This window comes from Serinus canaria, chromosome 1A, assembly GCF_022539315.1.
Source record: "Serinus canaria isolate serCan28SL12 chromosome 1A, serCan2020, whole genome shotgun sequence".
Lineage (NCBI taxonomy): Eukaryota > Metazoa > Chordata > Aves > Passeriformes > Fringillidae > Serinus > Serinus canaria.
In genome coordinates this window covers 6,672,890-6,694,388 of record NC_066314.1, presented here as the reverse complement: position 1 = coordinate 6,694,388, position 21,499 = coordinate 6,672,890, and the positions used below count along the sequence as shown (strand labels likewise).

General features: G+C 45.1%; 1 protein-coding gene across 7 annotated transcripts in view; it reads left to right on the top strand.

The window, feature by feature from the left end:
• Nucleotides 1-21,499, top strand: part of FRMD4A (FERM domain containing 4A) — a 274,615-nt gene that overhangs the window by 177,832 nt on the left and 75,284 nt on the right. For all 7 annotated transcript variants that reach the window (XM_050985247.1, XM_050985239.1, XM_050985234.1 and 4 more), the window contains exons 4-5: nucleotides 5,855-5,947; nucleotides 18,694-18,778. In XM_050985247.1, the coding sequence (XP_050841204.1) occupies nucleotides 5,855-5,947; nucleotides 18,694-18,778 (178 nt within the window). The remainder of the gene's footprint in view (nucleotides 1-5,854; nucleotides 5,948-18,693; nucleotides 18,779-21,499) is intronic.

Here is a 21,499-nt window from a genome sequence, read left to right as displayed (position 1 = left end):
TCCTCTGGGAGAGCAAGGGGAGCTAAAGAGGTGTCAGCAATTAGAGAGACCCAGCCTCCCCTGGAACTTCCAGGTTTAACTGGCTGAGCAAAGATCTGGGTTAGCAAAGGGAGCAAGTGTGAGAGCTGACAGAGCTTGAAGCTACATGGCAGATGCCGATGGATCTGCTCAGTCCAGGCAGGATTCAAAGGGTGAGGTGCTGGCATCCACTCACTTGGTCACCTGCACACCTGTAGATGGAGCAGGGTGCTTTTCAGGAGGTGCTCAGACAGCCCAAATGAAAGATTTGGGGACAACCTCACTAAATCCAGGAAGTGAAGCCCAGAAACAAGCATTAAGTCCTAGCTGGTCTGAAGCCCTTCTGCTGTCCCATAGTGACTCTGACATTGCACTGAGGCTTCTTCAGTGCTGTGAAAATAACTCTGACAAAAGTATTTCCTCTTCAGTTGTAAAATGTTTTGAAGAGAGTTGGCACAACCAGCAATTGTTTTACTTGGCTGAACACAGCCAAAGAATATACTTGGGGCTTTTGGAAGAGTCTTGGAAATAGATGTCCCAAGCCAGCATCAGAAAATAAACTGGACTGTCTATACCACAGATCTTAAACTGCAATGTGAAATGGAAGTTTGAAAAATCCCCTTTCTTCAAAAAGTAGTAAAAACAATCTCTTAATGTTTGTTTGCAGGGCACATAACCCAAACCTTTACCTAATACAGACCAGGAATGTAAAAAGAAACCCTTTAATTCTGTGACACAGGCCCTGAGGGACTTCTTCACTCTCCACTGAGTTTCCATGTGCTTTACTTGAAGGGGACTCATAACCAGCTGAAACAGAACAAGCCTTAAATTCATAATGCAGTCTGAGGTTGGCTAAATGGCAAGTTTAGAAAGAAGAAAAGCCACTAAAGTATTAAATCAATTCTTCTATTTAAGAGTAAAAGCTCTATGAGAGTAATTTATTTAGAAATTATTTAGACCGGGGATTTTCATTCATTAGTTGTGCTCTATCATGACAACCTTAGAAGAAAATCAATAGGAACAACCTTTGTGTTGGCAACTTAATAGTTTCTTGTGATAATGCAGGGTCATTACTGCATTCAGCGTGACTAAAATTAGATTGTCAGACTATTATGGAGGGGAGAATAACACCTCCTATTTTAGTGATCATAGGAACCTTTTATAAGTGTGAGCCATTAACTGCAGGGGAGCGCAGGTCAAAAGGGTGTCCCTGTACAGCACCAGGGGCCAAGCTTCACAGGAAGCCAGAAGAGCAATATCCTGCTTGATTAAAAGTGAAAAGGGATGGGGGAAGAGCTTGGGTTTTAGTTCAACTGGTTATGAATCTCCACTAACCACCCTTTCCCTTTGGATCAGCTCCTCCAGCATTCACTAAGAGCAAGTGGCCAGGATTAACCTTCTGTTCACTGCAGACTCCCCCTCTGGGCCATGGGCAGGGTTTCCATATCCCTCAGTTGTCCTTAGATCTGAGTCACCTGCTCCATTGAGAGCTACCAAATTTGGCATCCCACAGCTCCCTGCAGAGCAGGGTAGCACCCTTCCCTGGAATACCCACTCATCCCTGGGAGCTGGGGGGAAGCCTATTTCCACTCTCCAGCCATGTGGCAAAGCCACAGTGAGGGAGCAGGTGTCCCACATCCTGGTTGAACAGCTGGTCCAACGGAGGGTACAGCTCAGAGAATAATGTCCTGCTCTGGCACTAGACCAGTTCCTTTATCACCAAGTCCACTGTGTTGCAAAATTTGTATAGTTAAACTCTTATGGCCCCATGAGCTTCTCAGCCTCTTCAAAAGTAATTGAGAAAATCTGTGAGCTTAAAGGGTTTTTTGTTTCTGTTGCAATTGATGGAAATATAAATAGTTTATATGGGTTATATTATGTGAATTGTTTTTTCTCAATGTCCATTTAATTCAGAATGAGCCTGACACGGAAAGAGTGTGAGTTGGTTCATTGGCCCAAATACCTTTATAACACAAATCAATGTGGATCCACTTTTGAGAAAACTGGACATTAAGCAGTAAAACTGTATAAACAGAACCACCTGGAGGCAAAGTACTCATTGATGTGCCACTCTCTACTTATAAAAGAAAACAGAACTACAGCACACAATCAACAAAATGGACCCTGGGCACCAAAATCCATACTCAGTCTGTATCCTAAATGGACCCAGGTTTTTTTCCTTAAAGCGATTATGTGGTTGTTATTGACACACCAGTTTAACTGCCAACATGAGTACAACCAGCAGAGGAAAATTATCTGGCTTCCAGTATTCAACCTCCCTAGAGGTCCCCCACAACTGTGTGCACCATTATTTCTGAATACACCGATAGAAATATCTGAATGAACAAATCGATGGCGATAATAAAACAAAAGCTACTTTGTGTCTCTAAATTGAACCGTGAAGGAAATCCAGCTAGACATGGGCATGTATGAATGGGATCCCAGTGCAAGCTGCCTAAATTGGTCCATGAAAACTGTCAGGATTACTACATGCCGTGGGCTATATTCCCATACTTTTCCCTGTCTTACATGGGATTGTGCTCCATGAATAGTTCTGCTGACAACAGGAAGACATATCCCAGAGCCAGTGGCATGGGAGTTTGGCTCCCTGATAGTCGACATTCACAGGCAGATACCAGGGACTACTCACTGCTGCTGTTCTCTACGTGCCACACATGCACACTTGAGAACAAGGAGTTAGGTGACAATGTGCAGTGCAGAAGCCCCCAGCGATGAAAGATTATAAGTAGTAATTGAGTACAGTGAGCAGTTAGCTCCTGGCAGGGATTTAAGTGACCTTCCTCCTCTGAAGGAGCTTTGGATTTAAGCTCCATGCAGATGAGACTAATGAAACTCTTCAACCTAAAAACTTGGTGGCAATTACATGTGTTATCCAGTGTGGAAGATCAGACAATCCAGTACTCAGAACTGTGTATGTGATCAACATGCATATGTATATATATGATTATACCAACCAGTTTCTCCTGCTAAAATGCAATGAGAATGAAAAGAGCAAGTCTTTTCAAAATAAGAAATACCTTGAAGTGATTTTTTGTTCTGTGCACCATGGCTTCTCAACCCTTCCTCGTGCACGTTAGGCAAACCCAGACATTGCTGTTGAATAAACACAGAGGTAAACAGTAAGGCCATTGTCAACAGCTCGCCCTCAGTGGGATCTGGTGTGTAACACCATCAGCTGCTGGTGGCTGCTGCATTGGTGATACAAATGCAACTGGACAGGTTCAGCACAGGATGTCAGGTTTAGTGGGGCTTTTCATTGCTCTGACAGCATTTTGTACTATGGCCTACATGGTAAATGCTCAGGTTGTACTTAGGCTAGGAATGGGTGAGCATGGCTTGTTTCAATCCCACATGTAACTGTAGCCTTCACAGCTAATTTCAGCCTTCCTGAGGTCTGTTAAAAGCAACATAACAGCACTTCATGGCCAAAAAAAAAGGTGAAATTACAGATTTCAAGAAGGGGGATGCAGCAGGAAAGCTAGATACCTCTAATTTTTAGGCTGAGTATCTTTCAACAGGGATTATTTTTGACAGCCTGGAGTATCTGCCTTCTAAAAGCCAAACCTTGTTAAAGTACACATCTGTGCTGAACAACAGGGAATAGTGCATGGATCTCACAGTAGCATGCCAGCAGCAGAAATGATGGAAGGAAAACCCTGCATCTTGCTGCATGCCCAGCTATGCATCCTGCCCAAAGCAAGACCAGTTAGTTCCTACATCCAGATGAGTTAATATGGCCTCACCCTGATCCCAGGCTGGGCAGACTTGTCCTCAGCCCCTGTACTGCAATGGAGACATGAGGTGACCAGTTTGGCTTGAAAATCTGCAGTATATCACCCCTTTCCAGTGCCAGAAGTCTGTGGCCCTAACACACAGTATAGGCTGCCCTTTACCTAAAGTGAAAAAAAATAGAGAAAAAAATTATTTTAAAATTTTATCTAGAGAAAAAGCTGTCTGAAAGTTACAATATCTTGGAAAGAAACACATGGGTGTCTAGAGCAGGGGATAAAATAAGCTTTGTTCCTTTTATACACCAAAAGATGTCCAGGATGAGTCTGAAAAGTCCCTGACTCCACATGTTTCACTTGTGCCTAGTTGAGACTCACTATATTTACAAAACAGATGCAAAGGCTGCTTCAACTGAATGCCTGACATGGCAAAATTTGAGGAGAGCTTCTTTCTCCACATATTGATTTTGAGCCCATGAGAGTGATGGGTGGAGCTCAGCAGTAATTTAGAACCCCTTGGTTTGAAGCAGCATGCTGTGCTCAGGTGAGCACACACAATGTCCCAGCAGGGTTCCAGAGCTGCCTGGGCAGGTAGGTCCCTGAGCTGCCCATCCTTTTCTGCACCTCCATAAGTCAGGGCAGCAGTACAGAAATTCCCATTGAAGCCAGGTGATTCAAAGCCTCCTGAAAGTGCTACTTTCCCCTATATTTATTTTTCTGGGAAAGATGGAGTGGGGGAGCTGTAAATCCAGTTAAATTGCTACAGGGATATCATTGCTTACTTTCTAAAAGGGTTTCTCAGTTGCCCAAAGCTCATGCACATGAAAACCCTTGTGAAAGCTGAGTGTTTTTGCTGTATATATCCTTTGCTGTATATATAAGGCTTAGCAATGTACCCTGTATATACAGGGTACATTGCTAAGGCTTGTGGCAATCCTAGAAGGTAATTTAATAGTTTGGTTTTTAAGCAGGCTGGTTTTTTTTCCTTTTTTTCATTTTCAATGGAATGAAGAATTATTCTTGAGGATTATCATGAGCTGGTGAATAGGCACTGGAATAAAGCTCAGGACATCTGAGTTCCATTTCCTGCTTTATTTGCTTCAAGATTCTCCCCCAAATCATTTCAACTCTCCCCTTGCTTGTCTAGACAGCAGAGTACTGAAGGCAAGGGCTGCCTCTCCCTCTGGGTGAAATCTGGTCTGACTGAAATCAACAGCCGAAAGCTCACAGGATGCAACCCTAGCATCACTGAAGGCAATGGCAAAAATCTGGCCAGCTTCAGTGGGGCCTGAATGTCACCTTAGGTATTTCCACAGTGCCTAATTTAACAGGGCCTTTATCTCAGCTGGGGAGTGAGATACCCCTGTAATACAAATGATGGTATTTATAAAGTACCTCTCATGCACACACAGCACTCTACAATGTGGGGAACGTGACAAAGAACAGAGCTCCTGCCCAGCAAAGCTTCCAACAGCAAGGCAGGAATGGATAAATTATAGGAGAAAATAACGACAGGTACCATCTAGGCAAAAGAAAAGCAGCATGTGGTAATTGTAGCTGGAACGCTTCATGGAGCAGCTGTTTTTCAAGAGCTCTCTGAAGAAGGAAAAAGGAAGGCTGGGCAAACCTAGAGAGGCTATTGCAGGCATGTGGGTGGTAAATAAACTGTCTGAGACTGTCGAGTCAGGTTTAGCCTTGAGTGAAATACTGCAGGCATCGTGGAAACTCTTAACCATAAGGATTTCTAATGAAAATCTTGACAGACTTTTAATGATACAACTGCTCCAGGGGCCTGTAATAAAAAGGTGAAGCTTATAACATTTTGGGCTGTCCTGATTGCTCAGTGCTGCCGGCTTTCACCCTGACAGATTGAACTTTAGCAGTTCGATTCCCAGACTGAAACACTGCCAGGATGATATCGCCTCTGCTCCTCAAACATTTATTGTGTGCTTTTCAAATATCATGCAATAGTCCAGGGCAAATAGCACACATTTTGGTCCATATTTTGTAACATCTCAGACCTCATTGCTGTGAGGAGTGAGAAAGCTCTTTGGTGCCAGGCTCAAAACTGTCTCTTCTCTTGCCAGGGGACACTTGAACTGGCTTCAGCTGGACCGCCGGGTGCTGGAACATGACTTCCCCAAAAAGTCAGGACCAGTCGTTTTGTACTTTTGTGTCAGGTAAGTGCCTGATGGCAAGCCCTTCCCATGGGATACAGCTACAGACAGCCTGTTTCCTGGAGGCCAGGAAGCAAGGCTGTCAGTTTCTCAGAAACACCTGTGGGCAAACAAACATTTCCACAGAGGTTTCTTTTGAGTTTCGTGGCTTTGCAAACTCTTCTCACACAATTGTAAACAAGTAGTAGCCACACCAACACCCATAGCTGTCCACAGGGAAATGCATTCTGAGGGAAAGATCAGATGTTATGTATTTACACTTCTACTTGTGGGCTTTGAGCTGCAAAGTCCAAACTGAGTAGGGTGGCAGAACAAAGCCCTCCTTCTGCCAGCATAACCCACCTGAGCCAGCAACCTGCAGGGAAAACACTCTCTTCCCCACTGGTGAGCCATCAGTCTACTCTGGATTGTGCCCACAGTGTGCATTCTGTCAGAGACCAAATTAATCCCTGTACAGCTCTGTCATATTCACCTTCTGAACTCAGTGCTAGAGTGAATTACCCACAAATAGCAAATGATGGCATTTTATGGCAGCCAGTTGGTTTCTACATGGCTGGACCAGACTATAAAAGTTTTAATGAAGATTACAGCAGTTTGGGAGCTTCAAACTTCATCTGGGATTTTTACAAGGAACTGTTAGTGTTTGGAAGCTGCTGGAAGCTGGCAGTGCTTTTATGCACACAGTGCTTTTGCCTCCAAGGGAGATATTTTCTGAGAAGACAAATTTGCTCCTGCAGCTTTGAAACGCCCAGAGAGAGGCTGGGGGCTGGGATGGCATATGTACAAAATTAAGTTGAGGGTTTTGACTTACTTTTAATGGATAGCTCATGTCTAGAACAAGCCAGCACAGCGTAACTGTGTCTTTTTCTGTTAGGCTTTCCACTCCAGTGTTATATTACATCTGACATCACTCTCATTCATTCCATAGAACCCACAAAAAATGAAGACCTACTTTTGAGTTTCTTCCCCTGAGTGAAGCTTTTTTTCCCTCCACATAGTGATTGTCATTCATTTAACTTCCATTACAAGGCAGGCTTTTCAGGAGAAGAGACTCTTTGTTCTGTTATGGCCCCATATTTCGTGGTGGATAGATCTTAGGACAAATCAAGACTGCATAAAGCCCTGTGAGTCCAGAATTGGCCTGATATCTCCCCAGGAAGAATTTAGTCCATATTTTGGGTGCTTCAAACCATAAGGGTAGACCTAGAGCTGAGCACCTTCAGCATGTGAGATCCAGATACACCTATGCTTAGAGCTACACGAAAATGTTGATGCTCATTGAGAACATGGGCAGTCAGTTACCAGATATCTTGTCCAGGGCCAAACTGGGGAGTCTATGCTAAGACAGGGATTCAATGGAAAGCAGGGAAAACCCTGAGTGAGCAAGAGCTAAGTGCTGGACTTAGGAGTAGAACTGTAAAATGTGTGAAAGCCTGTGCTACTGAGCCACTCTCATATTCATTTCAAAGACCACTCAACAAGCATAAATATTGCCATCTGTATTGTTTTATGAAAGTTGGCAGCACAGTGGAGACCAGTCATTCTAGCGGGATCCCAGCCAAGAGGCATCCTAGGATACAGATCCATCTAACAGCTAGTGAATGAGTGACCCCTCTTGTTCTGGAATCTCAATCCATAGGGAAAAACTCAGCATTCAGTGCCTGCATATGTGAAAACCAGACTGACTCTGGGTTTATACTCTTACTGATGGCAGTAATGAGTGGGTTGTCACACTGAGTTACAGTTTGGATTGGACTGGGAGCCAGATGCCTCAAGAGTGAGGAATGGACGTTAACTTACTGTGCCTTTTCTACTGCTTATTTCCCTTGTGGATGTCGATGCTGGCAGAAGTTGAAAACATTTCCCAGCACATGAGTTCCCATGTCCATCCCTAAATCTGATCTGAGCAGAAGGCAATTGAAGACACCTACTCCAGCCAGATGGCTGGAGGTGGAAAGGCCCCACATATCTGTTACCTAGTGATTTCAGTTCTGGCTTGGGAGCTAAAGCAAGGGCTAAAGGAAAGCTCTAGAGACCCACCCATAGACAGGGGTTTATTTTCACAATCTGGGGGTGTGCAGCAGCTTGCAGAGCCATTCATAAACATACCATAAACAGAATGCTCCCTCTCCCCTGCTGCTCTCAGGCAGAAAGCAGAGATAATTAGTGCTGTACTATACCTAATCACAAATGTGTTAATTTGTAAGGAACTTCATGCCCATGACACCTACTATGTCACAGGTAAAGGCTTGCCTGTGGTTGCAGATGCCTTTTTGCATTACCCAAGCATTGCAGCTGACAGAGCTTAGGTTGATGCTGGGAGTCCTAAATGGAGAGATACAAGTAATACAAGTAACTGGATGTGCCAGATGCTCATGACACAGAATTCTGTTTATTGCATCGGGATTTAGTAATTGTGTGGGTTTTTCCCTCTAGTTGAAGTAAATGTACAGTTCAATCACACTGCATAACTACTGAAGAGATGAAGCCTCAGGCAAGAAAAGTAAAGGGTAGTTTGTGAAGAGGAGAAGCTACTCTGAAAACATTTTCACCTTTAATGTGACCATCAAATGGTTTTTACCCTCAACATTCCTGCAGCAATGCTGAAGGGCAGCATGCCCACCAAAGATGCCACAGATTTTAGCCTGCTCTAAAAGTACATTTAAAGGGAAGCCTGCCTTCTTAAGAAAAGGCTTCTTGAAAGAACTGTGCCAAAAATAGGAAGTTTCACAAGCTTTGCAGTGTGAAATTCTCCTCCCTTTTTTTAAATCTGTGCAGCACTGTTGAAGCTTTGTCTTTTGACACACATTTCCTTGGGGTTTGACATTGTTGAACACTGATCTCCAGTGTCTTTCCTCTCTTCTGTTATCAAAGACCAAAAATTTCACAGCACTGTGTCAAAGGAGGGGGATTTTAGAAGGATGTTTTTAGCATTGGTTTGTAAGAATTTGCTTCTTCCATTGTTCATTTACACAGCTACTGAAGCCTCCCTGTCTTCAGGTTGTCATCTAGTGCTTCAATGAAAGCTTTCCACTGAGAACAGCATAGGAATCTAGGAAGCAATCAGAACTCTTGGGCAGCTGTGAACTGCCCGTGGCTATTGTGCAATATTATTTTATAAGACTGTTCTAATATCTGTTTACACAGTTCTAAAGACACACATGAAAGCAAGAGGGAGTGCCATGTGTCTTGCAGGGGAGGAGGGATGTTGGGCAACAGAATGGGAGTGATACTAGTTCTCACCTTAGAATTAGCTGCTCTGGATGGCTTCCTATAGCCCTGGTTACTTGGTTGTTAGAGGGTTTACAAGACAGATGAAAGTCACCACTGAAGTCCAGGAAAAGCAAAGGATGGGGATGAAGAAATGAGGGGTTGTCTGATTAGTTAATTTTACAGAGGCATTTTGAGGCCAGAAGAGAACAGAGAAAATGTACCTCACACCATGAGTCGTGGAGTAAAGTGCAGGAACCTAAGTACAGTGTGGAGACCTGGGCAGCAAAGGAGGTACATAGAAATTGCAGGGTTCAGGTACAAGTACACCCTTTTGTCTGGGAAGGAAGCATTTTGCTCAGACTCATACAGACAGAAAGAAGGCAGAGTTACTCCTTTTGTGTAAAGCTTTGATGTGAGAGAGAAGCGAGCACAGACATGGTGTTTGTTCATGGAAAGCAAAGTTGGCCAGGCTCTGCAGTGAGTTCTCATCCTCAAACAATGGCCATGTGAGATTAGCAATCCTTAGCAAAGGAACGACCAGCATGGGTCTGATCTCTGTATCTTCTGTATGTTTGTCATGCTGTTAATTTATATGAACAAGCTTAGCAAATAAAATTCACTCCACTGGTGGAACTTTTCCCAGGAATGAATATATTTGTTCTCAGGGCAACTCCACCAGCTAAACAGTGACAACTCACTGCAGAAGTCGTCACACTAAATCAGAATATGTCTCACATGGAAAGGCTTTTCTTTCAGAAAGGCACGGAACAAAATGTGAAATAAATCCTCAATACTCAAATACACTGTGGGGCAGAGTTTGTATCTACAGGCTGGCAGTATTCCCACAAAGGAATGCCTGTGTTCAGCAACATCTGGCATGTGTTCATATATACTGGCTAGGCTGAAGTCAGCATGGGAGCTGTAGGGGCTCAGGACTCTCAATATTGAGGCCAGACATTTTGCCAGGTTGCCAGAGTTACTACAGAACAAAGTGGCCCTAAATAAGAGACTGGCAGTGAAACACAGAGTGAAAGCTCCTGGGTGTCTGTGCCCCCTTAACCTGAAGGAAGATAGCTCTGTGTACACTGGAGAAGGTCCAGGTCTGACCTGGCAGGTGGGGCAGGTGGGCAGTCTGGGATGAGATTCACCACACCAGAGCTGAGATCTTTACCTGGCAGACAGCTCTATGTCACAGCTAATTAGTGCAGCCTCCCTATATAACCACTGGAAAGAAATAGTCACCTTTCAGGAGCAATTAATCTGACTTGTTTCATCTGACTCATCCAAAGATGACTGCTTCGGAATTCAACAAGTTGCAGGCTTAAAAAACCTATGTCTCTTCTCTGACCTCAGAGTCCTGCTCAGATGTAGGCATATTCACTTGATGCATCTCTCTGTCCTACCAAGTCTATAAATTTAAAATTATTATTTCGAGCCAGGGTTGAGGAAGTGTTGTTTCACCTGGCTATCTAAATGGAATTGGACCAGATTTCAGCTGTAAATGAAGCCTTATGCTATTTTAGTCCTTCAGCTCTTCTGTGTTGGCATCTTTAAACCTGTATTTCATTAGAAAAGGACTAATGCTAATGGTGAAAGAAGCAAGAGGCCATTTGAAAACAGCTGACCTGGGAAGGAAGAGAGACAGTTGTTCTTCATAGGGCTAGCTGGACCTTATAACTTGTCACTGAAGTGCATTTCTGCCTCACTCATGGACCAGAGACTTATGGGGTGCAGATTGAGAGCATCCTGCTCCCAACTTCCCCAGCAGACTAGCGTGGGATCCCAGCAGACCATGGCTGTGTATGCCACTCACATCCACTCAGCTTTGCTTCTTTCCAAGAAATCAGATTAGGGGTTGTGATGACAGCAGCCTGCCTTGGCAGGAAGAGCTGAATAGAACCACACAAAATTAATCTCAGCAATTTATTTCTCTTGCACATAATGGGCTGTGTTTCTCCACCCACAGTTTTCCACACCAGAGAAGGGTATGTGGTGCTCCAGCACTTTGCTCCAGGAAGGGAATGAGGGAATCAACAGCTCTTGTCTCTCCCCTCTGAGGAGGGAGAAGGAGCAGACAGCCCTCTTTCTGCCCCATGGTGTGAAACTGGGGTTTCCAGGGACTGGGGGAAATGCACAAACAGATTATCAAACACATTAAATTTGCAGTCAGGGGAGAGAAGGGGCAGAATTTGCTCTCACCCAAGCTTCACCACACCTGTTACCACCCAGGAGCAGTTGCTGGGGCAAAATTACATATATACAAATCACTCTGATCCTCTGTTCTTCCTTTGTTCTGTGCAGAGCCCTCTGCACTGCAAGGGGACAGTGCCAGACCCCAGTTTGCCATGGAGCTTGAGCATCCCAGGAGAGCTCAGGGAACTGCCCAGAGATGTTTCAGCACCTTGGGGTGCTCCATCCACATTCTTATGGCTAGCTGTCTCTTCCCAGAGCTCCTTGCAGCTGTGCTGTCACCCTCACCCACTGCCAGTACTGAGCCAGAAAATCCCTGAGTTTGTGCTACACATAAGGCAAAACAAAGAGCCATCTCCTGCTCACATTATAGTTCTACATCTCTGTGCACTGCTGTGGGATGCTGCAGAAACAATAGCAAAAAACAGAATATAGAACCCATATAATCAAGCCAGTTCCACCAAGCTGCTTTCAGGGGCTCCTGTGAGCTGCTCTGTTTATAAAGCCCATACCATAGCCCAGATCTCTTTGCACAGCATGTGTTTTGCTGGTTGGTGTGCACCAGCTGTGTGTATGCTAAGCGGGAAGATCCCAAAAGCCAGCAGCCCTGCAAACCCCCTCCTCCCAGCCAGCCGCAGCGTATAAATACAGCCACTCAGACCTTGTTTGTGCTGGAAGACAAGGCTCCCTGCAGACAATTTATTGCAGCCTTCCCAGGGTGGCCCCCTGCTCTGCTCACCCGGGGGAAGGTGTAATAAATTGCCTGCGGGGAGGCTGTGCTCCTCAGAGGCTCTTTAGAGATATGAGAAACTTCTGTCCAGTCAGAAGATTTACTTGTGTGAAAACCGACCTTTGCTTGAGGAAGGGAACTAATGGGGCTCTGCTACTTAGCACACAGCTCTGAGCTGAGCCATCCATTACACACACATCTTAATAGCAGTCTGGCTCTTGAGTCCCATAACATCATTTCTGTTTTCTGCTTAACTAGGAATATATTTGTATAAGTGAGCTGTGTTGAGAGAAGGGGATAAGTTGTTTTTCCTTTCCATTCAGCTACCCGAGGGGCCAGAAAAAGCAACAATCTGAAAATTTGTTGTTTTGAGCCACATTTTGAATGTGTTGATGCTGGCAGCATTGTCTTGTCTAATTTTGGGAAGCATTTAGACTGCATGATAGGTACCATGCAGAAATGATGGATTCTGTCAGTGTAGGATTTGTAGCTAATTTGGATCAAGCTGCAATAGCTGTATCAGTGCCTACACACGGATTCTCTGACTGGGTCAAAGTCATGCAGACATTGTTTCTGTTTTCACTGCAATTTGGGTGTTCATACCTTACACCAGTGGGTGTGATGGGCTGTCATCAGTGCACAACAGGAAGGTCTGCTATGAAGGGTCCCGTCACCATGGCATTGACCAAGGGCTGAGTCAGTAAATAAGTGACCCTCATGCCATCTTTGACAGACAAATCATTCCTTCATGTGCTGCTGACAACACATGGGACAGCTGGAGGGGGTTTTATTCCTAAAATGGTCTGAAATCCTCAAATAAAAGATGCTCTCTAGATGCTGTGGGGTGGTGTTATGCGAGACAGTGCACCCAGCAAGTTACCTCTAATAGCCAAGATGTGACTCCTGGCAATGACCAAAGAGCAGGAAAGGGCTGTGCTGATGCCCAGGAGATTGAGGGGCAATTCCCCTGGTGACTGAGGGAAAAGAGGAGGGGAAGGCAATGTGCTGCTGTGATCCAGTCACTGCCCTCACCTCACATTTGGGACAGATAAGCATATCACTCCAAGCCAAGAGGAGCTGCAACAGCTTTTGTACAAAACCACATATTTTTGTGCAAAGATGCACTTCTGCAAGCCATGCTAAGCTCCAGGGGACATTGCAGTGGTGGAGCAATTTACAGACTATGTTGAGCTGAGTTGCTGCTTTTATAGCCTGGGCAGGCTGGGTTCCCCATGTGGGTAGGGGGCAGAGGGCTTACTATACTCAGGTCAGTGCCTTTCCTTAATGCTGTAACCAGATATGAGGGAGGAATGTAGCTGTACTTCCACTTTGATTCCTTCTCTTCTCTATGTTCATACTGGAGCACTTGGTATTTTGCAAAGACTCCCAGGATATACAGCCTAGAAGAGATGAAGAGAGATGGTCTTTATATATTCCAAAGCAGATCCCTAATGATTTTATACATGGAGAAGAGAAGATGAGGCATAGGAATGAGCAAATATCCCCAAAGCACATGGTTTTCCAGGGATTCAATGGGCTAACATTTTAGAAGCACCAAGAAAAAATGATTGACAGTAGGTAAAGATGCAGAAAACTTCATAATATAGTGCAGCTGGTGAGAAAGAGAGAGGGGACAGGCTCAGGTTAAAAAATATCCACAGCTTTTTATTTTGTTAGCTGTGATTCCCTGTATTTCTGGAATCAAATTCATCTCCAGTGTTATGATTTTCCCTGCAATGAGGTAAAAGTTGACACAGGTCTCTCTTGCTGCCTCCTGTCCCCTGCATACCAATCCCAGGTGCTGGATGTGGAGGGCCTGAGCATTGCACAGGCAGAGGAGATATGACATGGGATCCAAAGCAAAATGAATGCAGAAGGGGAGGTAAAGTGAGCTTTTTATCTGATTTTCTTTCCTGACTGATTGCTTAACAGGCCAGCTATTTAACATGAGCATTGTCTGCTTCTAAGTGTCAGCACATAAAAGTGTGTAGCCATGACTATTAGCAAACAGGGCTGGAACATAAAAGGAGCTGTGCTGGTCAGAGTACTCATTTAGCATGAGACACTGGACATAATGACATCTGCATTTAAGTCCATTATACCAACACATACGATTTTTCTTTTCCTGGTTAGCAAATGGCCTCATATTTTTCAAATTATCCTCTGAGGTTCTGAATGATGTGGTGAGGGATAATGAGCCAGATCCCAGGATGGATGAGGCAGAGAAGGGGTGTTCTCCTTTACCCATTCCTTTGTAATAATGAAATAAAGGGTAGTCCATTGAGAGGGTCACTGAGCTCTGCTGACAGCTCTGTCATGTATCCCGACCAGATCAGAGTCAGCCAGCTGGGAAAGATGTGAACACAAGTTTTTGGATTAGCTGGCTCCCAACAGACTCAAACTTCACAAGAACGAGGATGGTATCACTGCCTCAGGAAAGATAGACACCTGAAGTAGACAAGGCATCCATTTGCTGTGGTCATGTTTTGAAATACTACTGTGGTGAAGATCACAGTGAAATATTTTTACCATTTGGCAGGTTCTGCTTGGAAGTAAAAACATGGATTTGTGCTTTCAAATGCTATGACAGTCTATCTACCCAGTCAGCAGCTCAACTGCAGAGAGCCTGGTGCCTGCTAGGTGATAGATGGCCAAGGTCAGGCTGACAGGATATGTCTAGGGCTGAGTGTCAGAGGCAATGCTAAATATTTTGTATTTGACAGTTTCTTTTGGTGTATGGAGATCAGGTGTGCTGCTCATTTTTTCTCTCACTGTGCACACAAGCACCCCACCAGCTCAGGGGCTTGGCAGTCATGAATTCCTCTATTCCCACTGCAAGGACAGAGCACCAGTGTTCAAATACCTTCCCATCACTGCTAAAATTGCCCATCTGCACACACACACACACACACACACACACACACACACACACACACACACACACACACACACACACGCCTGAGTTCACAGATAAGACCAGCAGCAGCAGTAAGGGATTCTCCATTTCCTGAAGAACCACTCATCAAACTGCTGAGTCCAGGACCCAGTCAGGCATTTCTCTGAGCCATGAGTCAGAGATGGGTGGGCCTGTGTGTATTGCAAGGGAGAAATTGTGGTAGTACCAGTTTCCCCTCACCCAAGGATCAGGAGTTTCCACAAGCACCACTGTGAGGCTGTGCTTGGATGGTTAGGATGGGAATTGCCATTCATCACAGCTTGAGGGGGCTTAAGCTGTCTCAGAGAAAGTTGTCACTTAACCAATGCTTAACAGAGAGCAATCTGATCAGTATGAGACATGTCCTCACAGCTAAAAAGCCGTAAACATTTCAAATGCAGCAGCTTCTGAAGTCTTCCAAGACACCTTCTGCAGTGTTCATTATTATTTTCCTGCTGCTGAGAGGGAGCAGCTAAGATAGGCACTTTGTGTTCATTATCCAGCATAATATTCACTGGTCTATTTAATTAATGCTTAGAAAATGTACTTGATGAATTACAAGTTACTGGGGTTGGGGAGGGAGGAGGAATGCAGAAATAGAGTAACATTGGCTGATCTTTTAAATTTTCTCCCAAATTATTCCTTTGGTTTTACACTCACCAAGTCTCATAGGGTGTTCCCCCTTCCTGCAGGCAGCTAATTTCTCAGAGGCACAGTTGCTGGCTATCAAGGAACCTCTTGTAGGAGCTGCTGGAGGCAAAACTATTTGCTGAGTGTGTATTGCAAGAGATGCAGGTAGTGGAGCAGAGGTCTTGGACACATTGTATTGCCTGTTTCCCTCTTCAACCTATCCATTATATCCCAGGCACATCAGCTTCACATCACAGAAAGGAATGCTGCTCTCTGGGGAGTCCTCAATAGAAATCTGAGAGCTGCCTCTCAAAACTGATGATCTTGAAACATGCCTTCAAAGGCTCCTAAGCTTAGCAGGCAAAACAGACAGAGGGGGGCAGAGAAGGGAGGGGTGTTTTCTAAGCCCAGCTCAACAGCCCAAGTAGCTGAATGATTTTCTGAAGGTCACAAAAGAAACCTGTGTCCGAGTTGGGAATTCAACCCAGATTTTTGTTTGCTTGGTTCATTGCCTTAGCAGCTGGATGCTCCTGCCTGCCTCGTTAGTCATTGACATTGGTCATTGTAAAGTGTGGGTTCCTTCACTGTGCTCATAAAAGATGAAAACAGGAGGAGATGGGACAGAAACTAGTCTTAAGTGAAAAAAAAAAAAAAAAGTGTCTTTCCTTTTTGTTGTTACTGCACCAACTGTGAATTCAGGGTAATCTACTCCAGTTCAGGTTTTCTGAGCTTGTCACATAGAAAATCCCACAAGAGTTCCCTCTGCAAATCTGTTTTCTCTTAAGTAGCACCAGTTTCCTGGTGCACACGTTCCACATTTGTCTGGGTGCATGTGTGAGAGCCAGTAGCTTCCCAGCTCACTCTTCACTCTGGATATCACTTGAGAATTGGTTTTCTTTGTGAGATGAAGTATCATGTGCAGGCTCTGTGCTCCCAGAGACTTAATTTTGTACAGAAAACGATCTATGTCCATGTGGAAAGCCTTGGGAAAGCTCCCTGCAGCTTTAAGAAATGCAATATTGCCCTCTAGTGATGCTGAGAACCATCGCGTCTGAGCTGCTGAAACAAAAAGCTTTTGGGCTAACACTCACTGGGATTCAAAATGGAAAAAAATGTTCTCGTTTTCTTCTGACCTTGGAATAAGAAAAACTACCACCATAACTCGGAGAGCACTGGTAGCAGTGATAAGAAGAGAAGGTTGTTCAAGAACCACAGAATGTGTCAAATTAGCATCATTCTCCATTAATTCAGCAGGTGGGAAGCCAGCTGCACTGGGAGAGTGGATCTAGTAAGGTTCCTTTTTTAATGCATCAATTTTTGCATTTATAAAGCCAAGTATTTTCTTTATTTGCAAAGAGGCCACTTTAAGGACAAGAGGTGAAACAGTGAAAATCAGAAAAAAATAAGAAAAAATTTAATCTTTGTGCTTCATCACTTTATTCAAATGTGTTTGGTGTTTTATGGGTTTGATTGGTTGCTGGTGTTTTCTTGGGGTTTGTTTTGTTCAGGTTTTATTTTTATTTCTCTTCTGAAAAGGGAGAAGGAAGGGTTATACAGACAGGAGCCCCTCAGCAAATGAACAAAATGTTTCCCTCACTCTAATAAGCAAGGAGTTGTTTCTGCCTGTCAGGAAATAAAGTGTTTTGAGGAGGCTTCAGAAGACACTTAGGAGCACTACAAAGCTTTGACCTCTGCCCCTAAGAAGGCTGCATTTAAGGCCCTGGACTCTGCAAATAGCTGGATGTGGACAATCCCTTCAGGATTTGTGTGAAGCCCCAGGAGTGTCTGCAGGTCTGTCTGCTCCCAGACAGTGGGGTCAGAGAGTGGGGTTTCTCTGTAACTGGACCCTGCATGTCAACCCAGATTTCTAAGGAATTTGGGTTTTTAACAGTCCCTGGTGCAGACACCATTTCGCTGGCACCTTCCCTGTTCTAATTGCCTCTGACAAGGCACGATAGCACTGGAATTTATGTGAGGAATGTTGCTGTCACTGCACTGCAATTTGAAGATCACTACCGAACAGCATTTAATATTTATTTCATTTTCCTTACCTAAAACACTAAGTAAATGCAAAATTCACCTTGTTGTAAACCCTAAGTAAATGCATCACTCACTGAACATAGTCAGGCTTTCTCTGTTTCTACAAGAACACACAACATACCTCTATAGAATGGTCAGTCATTAACATTGACAGTATCCAGAGCATTTTTTCCCCAAAAAAATAAAATATCTCAAGGCAGAATAAAGGTCAGGAGTCAGTTCTCACAAAGCTCTTAAAAGGTTCGTTGCCAAAGCACCAGATCTTCAGAACAGGCAGGACATGGAGTACTGAATAAATTCACACATATCATGGGCTTTCAACATAATTGCAAATATTTGGGGCAATAAGCCAATGCAAATGAGTGGGCTTTTCTGACACTGAGGGTTTGAGCTTTCTCCTGAGTTCTGAGAAATCACTTCAACTCAAAAAAATTAGATTGTGATCATTCCCTGTCATCCTTAACATTGTTATTCATGGTACTGGTAAACTGTGCAAGGTTAGTAACTACTGTCTTACTGTGAGACCATAGATCTAATATGTAAAGAACCCTTTATAAAATTTGCTTTATGCAGAGCTGAAGGGGACAGGAAAGGAACGCAGAAGTGCATTTCTGTAGATGAATATTTTACAAGATGCAGGTTAACAGAACAGACTTTTTGTGCTGGGTAAAAGAATGATGAAGAAATTATGATGGTGAAAATGTGATGGCAAATGAAGGTGAAGCTTACAGGAAAAAAAAACAGAATAAAGGTTTATTTTAAAGGATTATTTAGAACCTAAGTCATCCACTTGATGATCCAATTCCTTTAGTATGGCTGAGGTGGTGGTGACTGATCACGTCCTGGAGTGTGCACGAGCCTCCTTCACCACCTCAGCCTGGTATAAGAGAAGAAAGTTCATTTTTAGCACATTCATCATGATTCAATTGACCACATTTTTAATTTAATAAGTGCATTTCCGTTTTTTGCCCATGTTCCCTCGTGTCTCACCCCTCTTGCTTTCCCTTTCAGGTTCTACATTGAAAGCATCTCCTATCTGAAGGACAATGCCACCATCGAGCTGTTCTTCTTGAACGCCAAGTCCTGCATCTACAAGGTGAGCACTTGGGCAGCTCTGGGAGGCACTGGAGTGGGCTGAGACACCTGGATCTGCTTTTCCTGCCCCAAAATTTACATGGGTCACACTTGGACTTCCTGATACAACCTTCTCCTCCTTCTCCTCTTCCTCCTCCTCCTCCTCCTTGCACGTTTCCTCAATCCTCTATCTCCAGCTGCCACCGCATTTGGCAGCAGCTTTCCTGTCAGAGGTAAAACAGCCCTGGAAGTAACTCTTGTGACTGGCAGGAGGGAATCTGCACTGCCAAAATTATAAACTGGCTTTTATTTAGACAGAAATGTCTGGATTTGTGTTGAAAAGGCGCTCTGGGCCGAGCGGCTGCCGTGAGGGTTTCCGGCCCGCAGAGGGCGGCAGTGCGGGGCAGGCGCCATGTTCGGGGACGGGGCAGCGGCGTGTGTGAGGGGAGGGGGAGAGAGGGAAAGATGGAGTGGCCTCAGTTGGAAGGGAACCGCAAGGATCGTCGAGTCCAGCTCTTGGCTTTGCACGCATAAACCCCAAGAATCCCACCATGTTCCTGACAATGTTGTCCAAAGGTATCCTGAGCTCTGTCAGGCTCACTGTGTGACCGCTGCCCTGGGGAGCCTGTTCCAGCGTCCAGCCACCCTCTGGGTGAGGAAGCTTTCCCTGATATCCAGCCATGTGTCAGATTCGTGTCACTCCCTCAGCATGTCACTGTTCTCCAGATAAGAGTTCAGTCCCTGTCCCTCCACTGCCCCTCCTGAGGATGTTGGCAGATCACCATGAGGTCTCCCCTCAGCCTCTTCTCCAGGCTGAACCAGCCAAGTGTCCTCAGATTTGTGGGACAGGAGGAGTGTATGGGATTATATGTGCGTCGGGTAAGGGTGTCTGTGGATATGCACCGAATATCACCTTGTAGAGGAACAAGCCATGCACTGAGAAATGTTTTTGTATGAGTAATTGTCTTCCCTGGTCCACTCCTGGAAGAGCAGGCTGCTGTCCCTGGCACTGCCCCTCAGAGCAGCCCCTTGCCAGGTACTCTGTGCCAGAGATAAGGCATCCTGGCATATCCTCAGCTTGGAGGGGTGCCCACAGCAGAGCCATGAAGCTGATCCCTCTCATGCCACAAGCCAGCTGTACAAAGCAAGGTCTGGAAAATCAACCAGCCCCAGACCACGCTGCGGTGGAGATTGGCAGTGTGCAGACTCAGCCAGGTGGGCTGGATGTCTGGGACTGGGAGAGGTTTGTCAGCAGCTGGGATTCCCTGGGAGGATCCCTCCTACCTCCCTCTGTGCTGGCAGAGGCCATTCCTGTGACTCACCTCCATCTGCCAGAGAGGAAGTGGTAGGAAAAGACAGATGTAGTTAGGGAGAGATTCTGCCATCCCACAACCTTCAGCACGTTTGTCACCTGCTAAGCCAAGTAGATTACACCAAATCTGGAGCCTCACTTGACATTTATATGTCCTAAAATACATGGACACTAACTTTGTAGTTTCTAAAATGCAGGGCAGAAGCCAGAAAATTCCTTTTTTTCAGTGCCCAGGAACTAGGCAGGGCTGCTGAGCTGAGCTGTGCAGTGCTTTGCTCTCCGGCAAGGCTGCAATTAGATGTGCTTAGTCAGCCCTCTCCAGCAACAAGCTCAGTGAGCATCACGTTTTGGTTCCTGGGGAAAGTTCCTTTTTGAAGTACTGCCAGGAAAAGCTTACACTGTTGTTCTTTTTTTGGAGAAAGCTTAATAAGAAGAGGGGAACAAAATAAAGAAAACAAAGTGCCTACAGATCTAAGTGGGTCTATTTTAGTCTGACCTCTCCTGAAACCATTACTTTGCACATTCAAGCTGAGCGTCTCTATCCAAAAATAGCCCTGCTGAAGTCCCAATCTCCCATGCAGATCCTTCCCCATTTGACTTCCAGCCACAGTAAGCCATGCTGTGCTATTGAAAAAGACACTGAATTTGAAAGTTGGGTGCAAAGTGTCTTCTAAGGCTCGGGGCGAGCACCCAGCCTGGCAGATTCCTCTTAATGTAATGTTGTGGGGGATTTGTGTCCAAGCACAGCCAGTGCTTGTCATTCCTGCAGCTAGCACATGATGTCGCATGCTGCCAAAGCTTGAGAGCTTCCTTGTTCAAGCACCAAAAGTTTCCTTATTGGACTTCACATGGATACCTCCAGCCCTGGCTCCCCTGCAGCCCAGAAAGATAAATGTGTATGAAACAGGGAAAAGTCTGAAGTGCTAGCACAGTGTTAGGAACTAACACTGTCGATTCTCCAGACACACATCCTCAAACATCCCCTTGCTCAGGGTAGGAAAGAATAAAAATGAGGCCTAGTTTGGGGCTGCTGATCACTGGGTTGCCAGCTGGCCATGTGTTGGGTGCTGTGCTCCTCTGGCTGTGCCCATCACCCCCACTCACCAACCCTGCTGAGTGGTGAGACATTTGTGAAGCCACACACCCAAACCCTTGCACAGACCAGCAAGCCACTTTTGCCAGAAAGGCCAAGCCACATTTGTACTACCAAAGCAGACAGGGCTTGGCATCAGGCACTGTCCCTTGATCAGACAGGCTGCTTAATGACTCGCACGTTCTGGTGTGGGTTTTGGCCTGTGCCAGCTAGCTCTGCCCCAGGCAGAGATCAAGGCACTGATCAAGGATGTCCACCTGTTCCAAATAGGCAACACAGTGGTGGAAACCCCATCTAGGACTGGGGGAGGGAGGGTGAGTGTTTAGTCATGAGCTCTG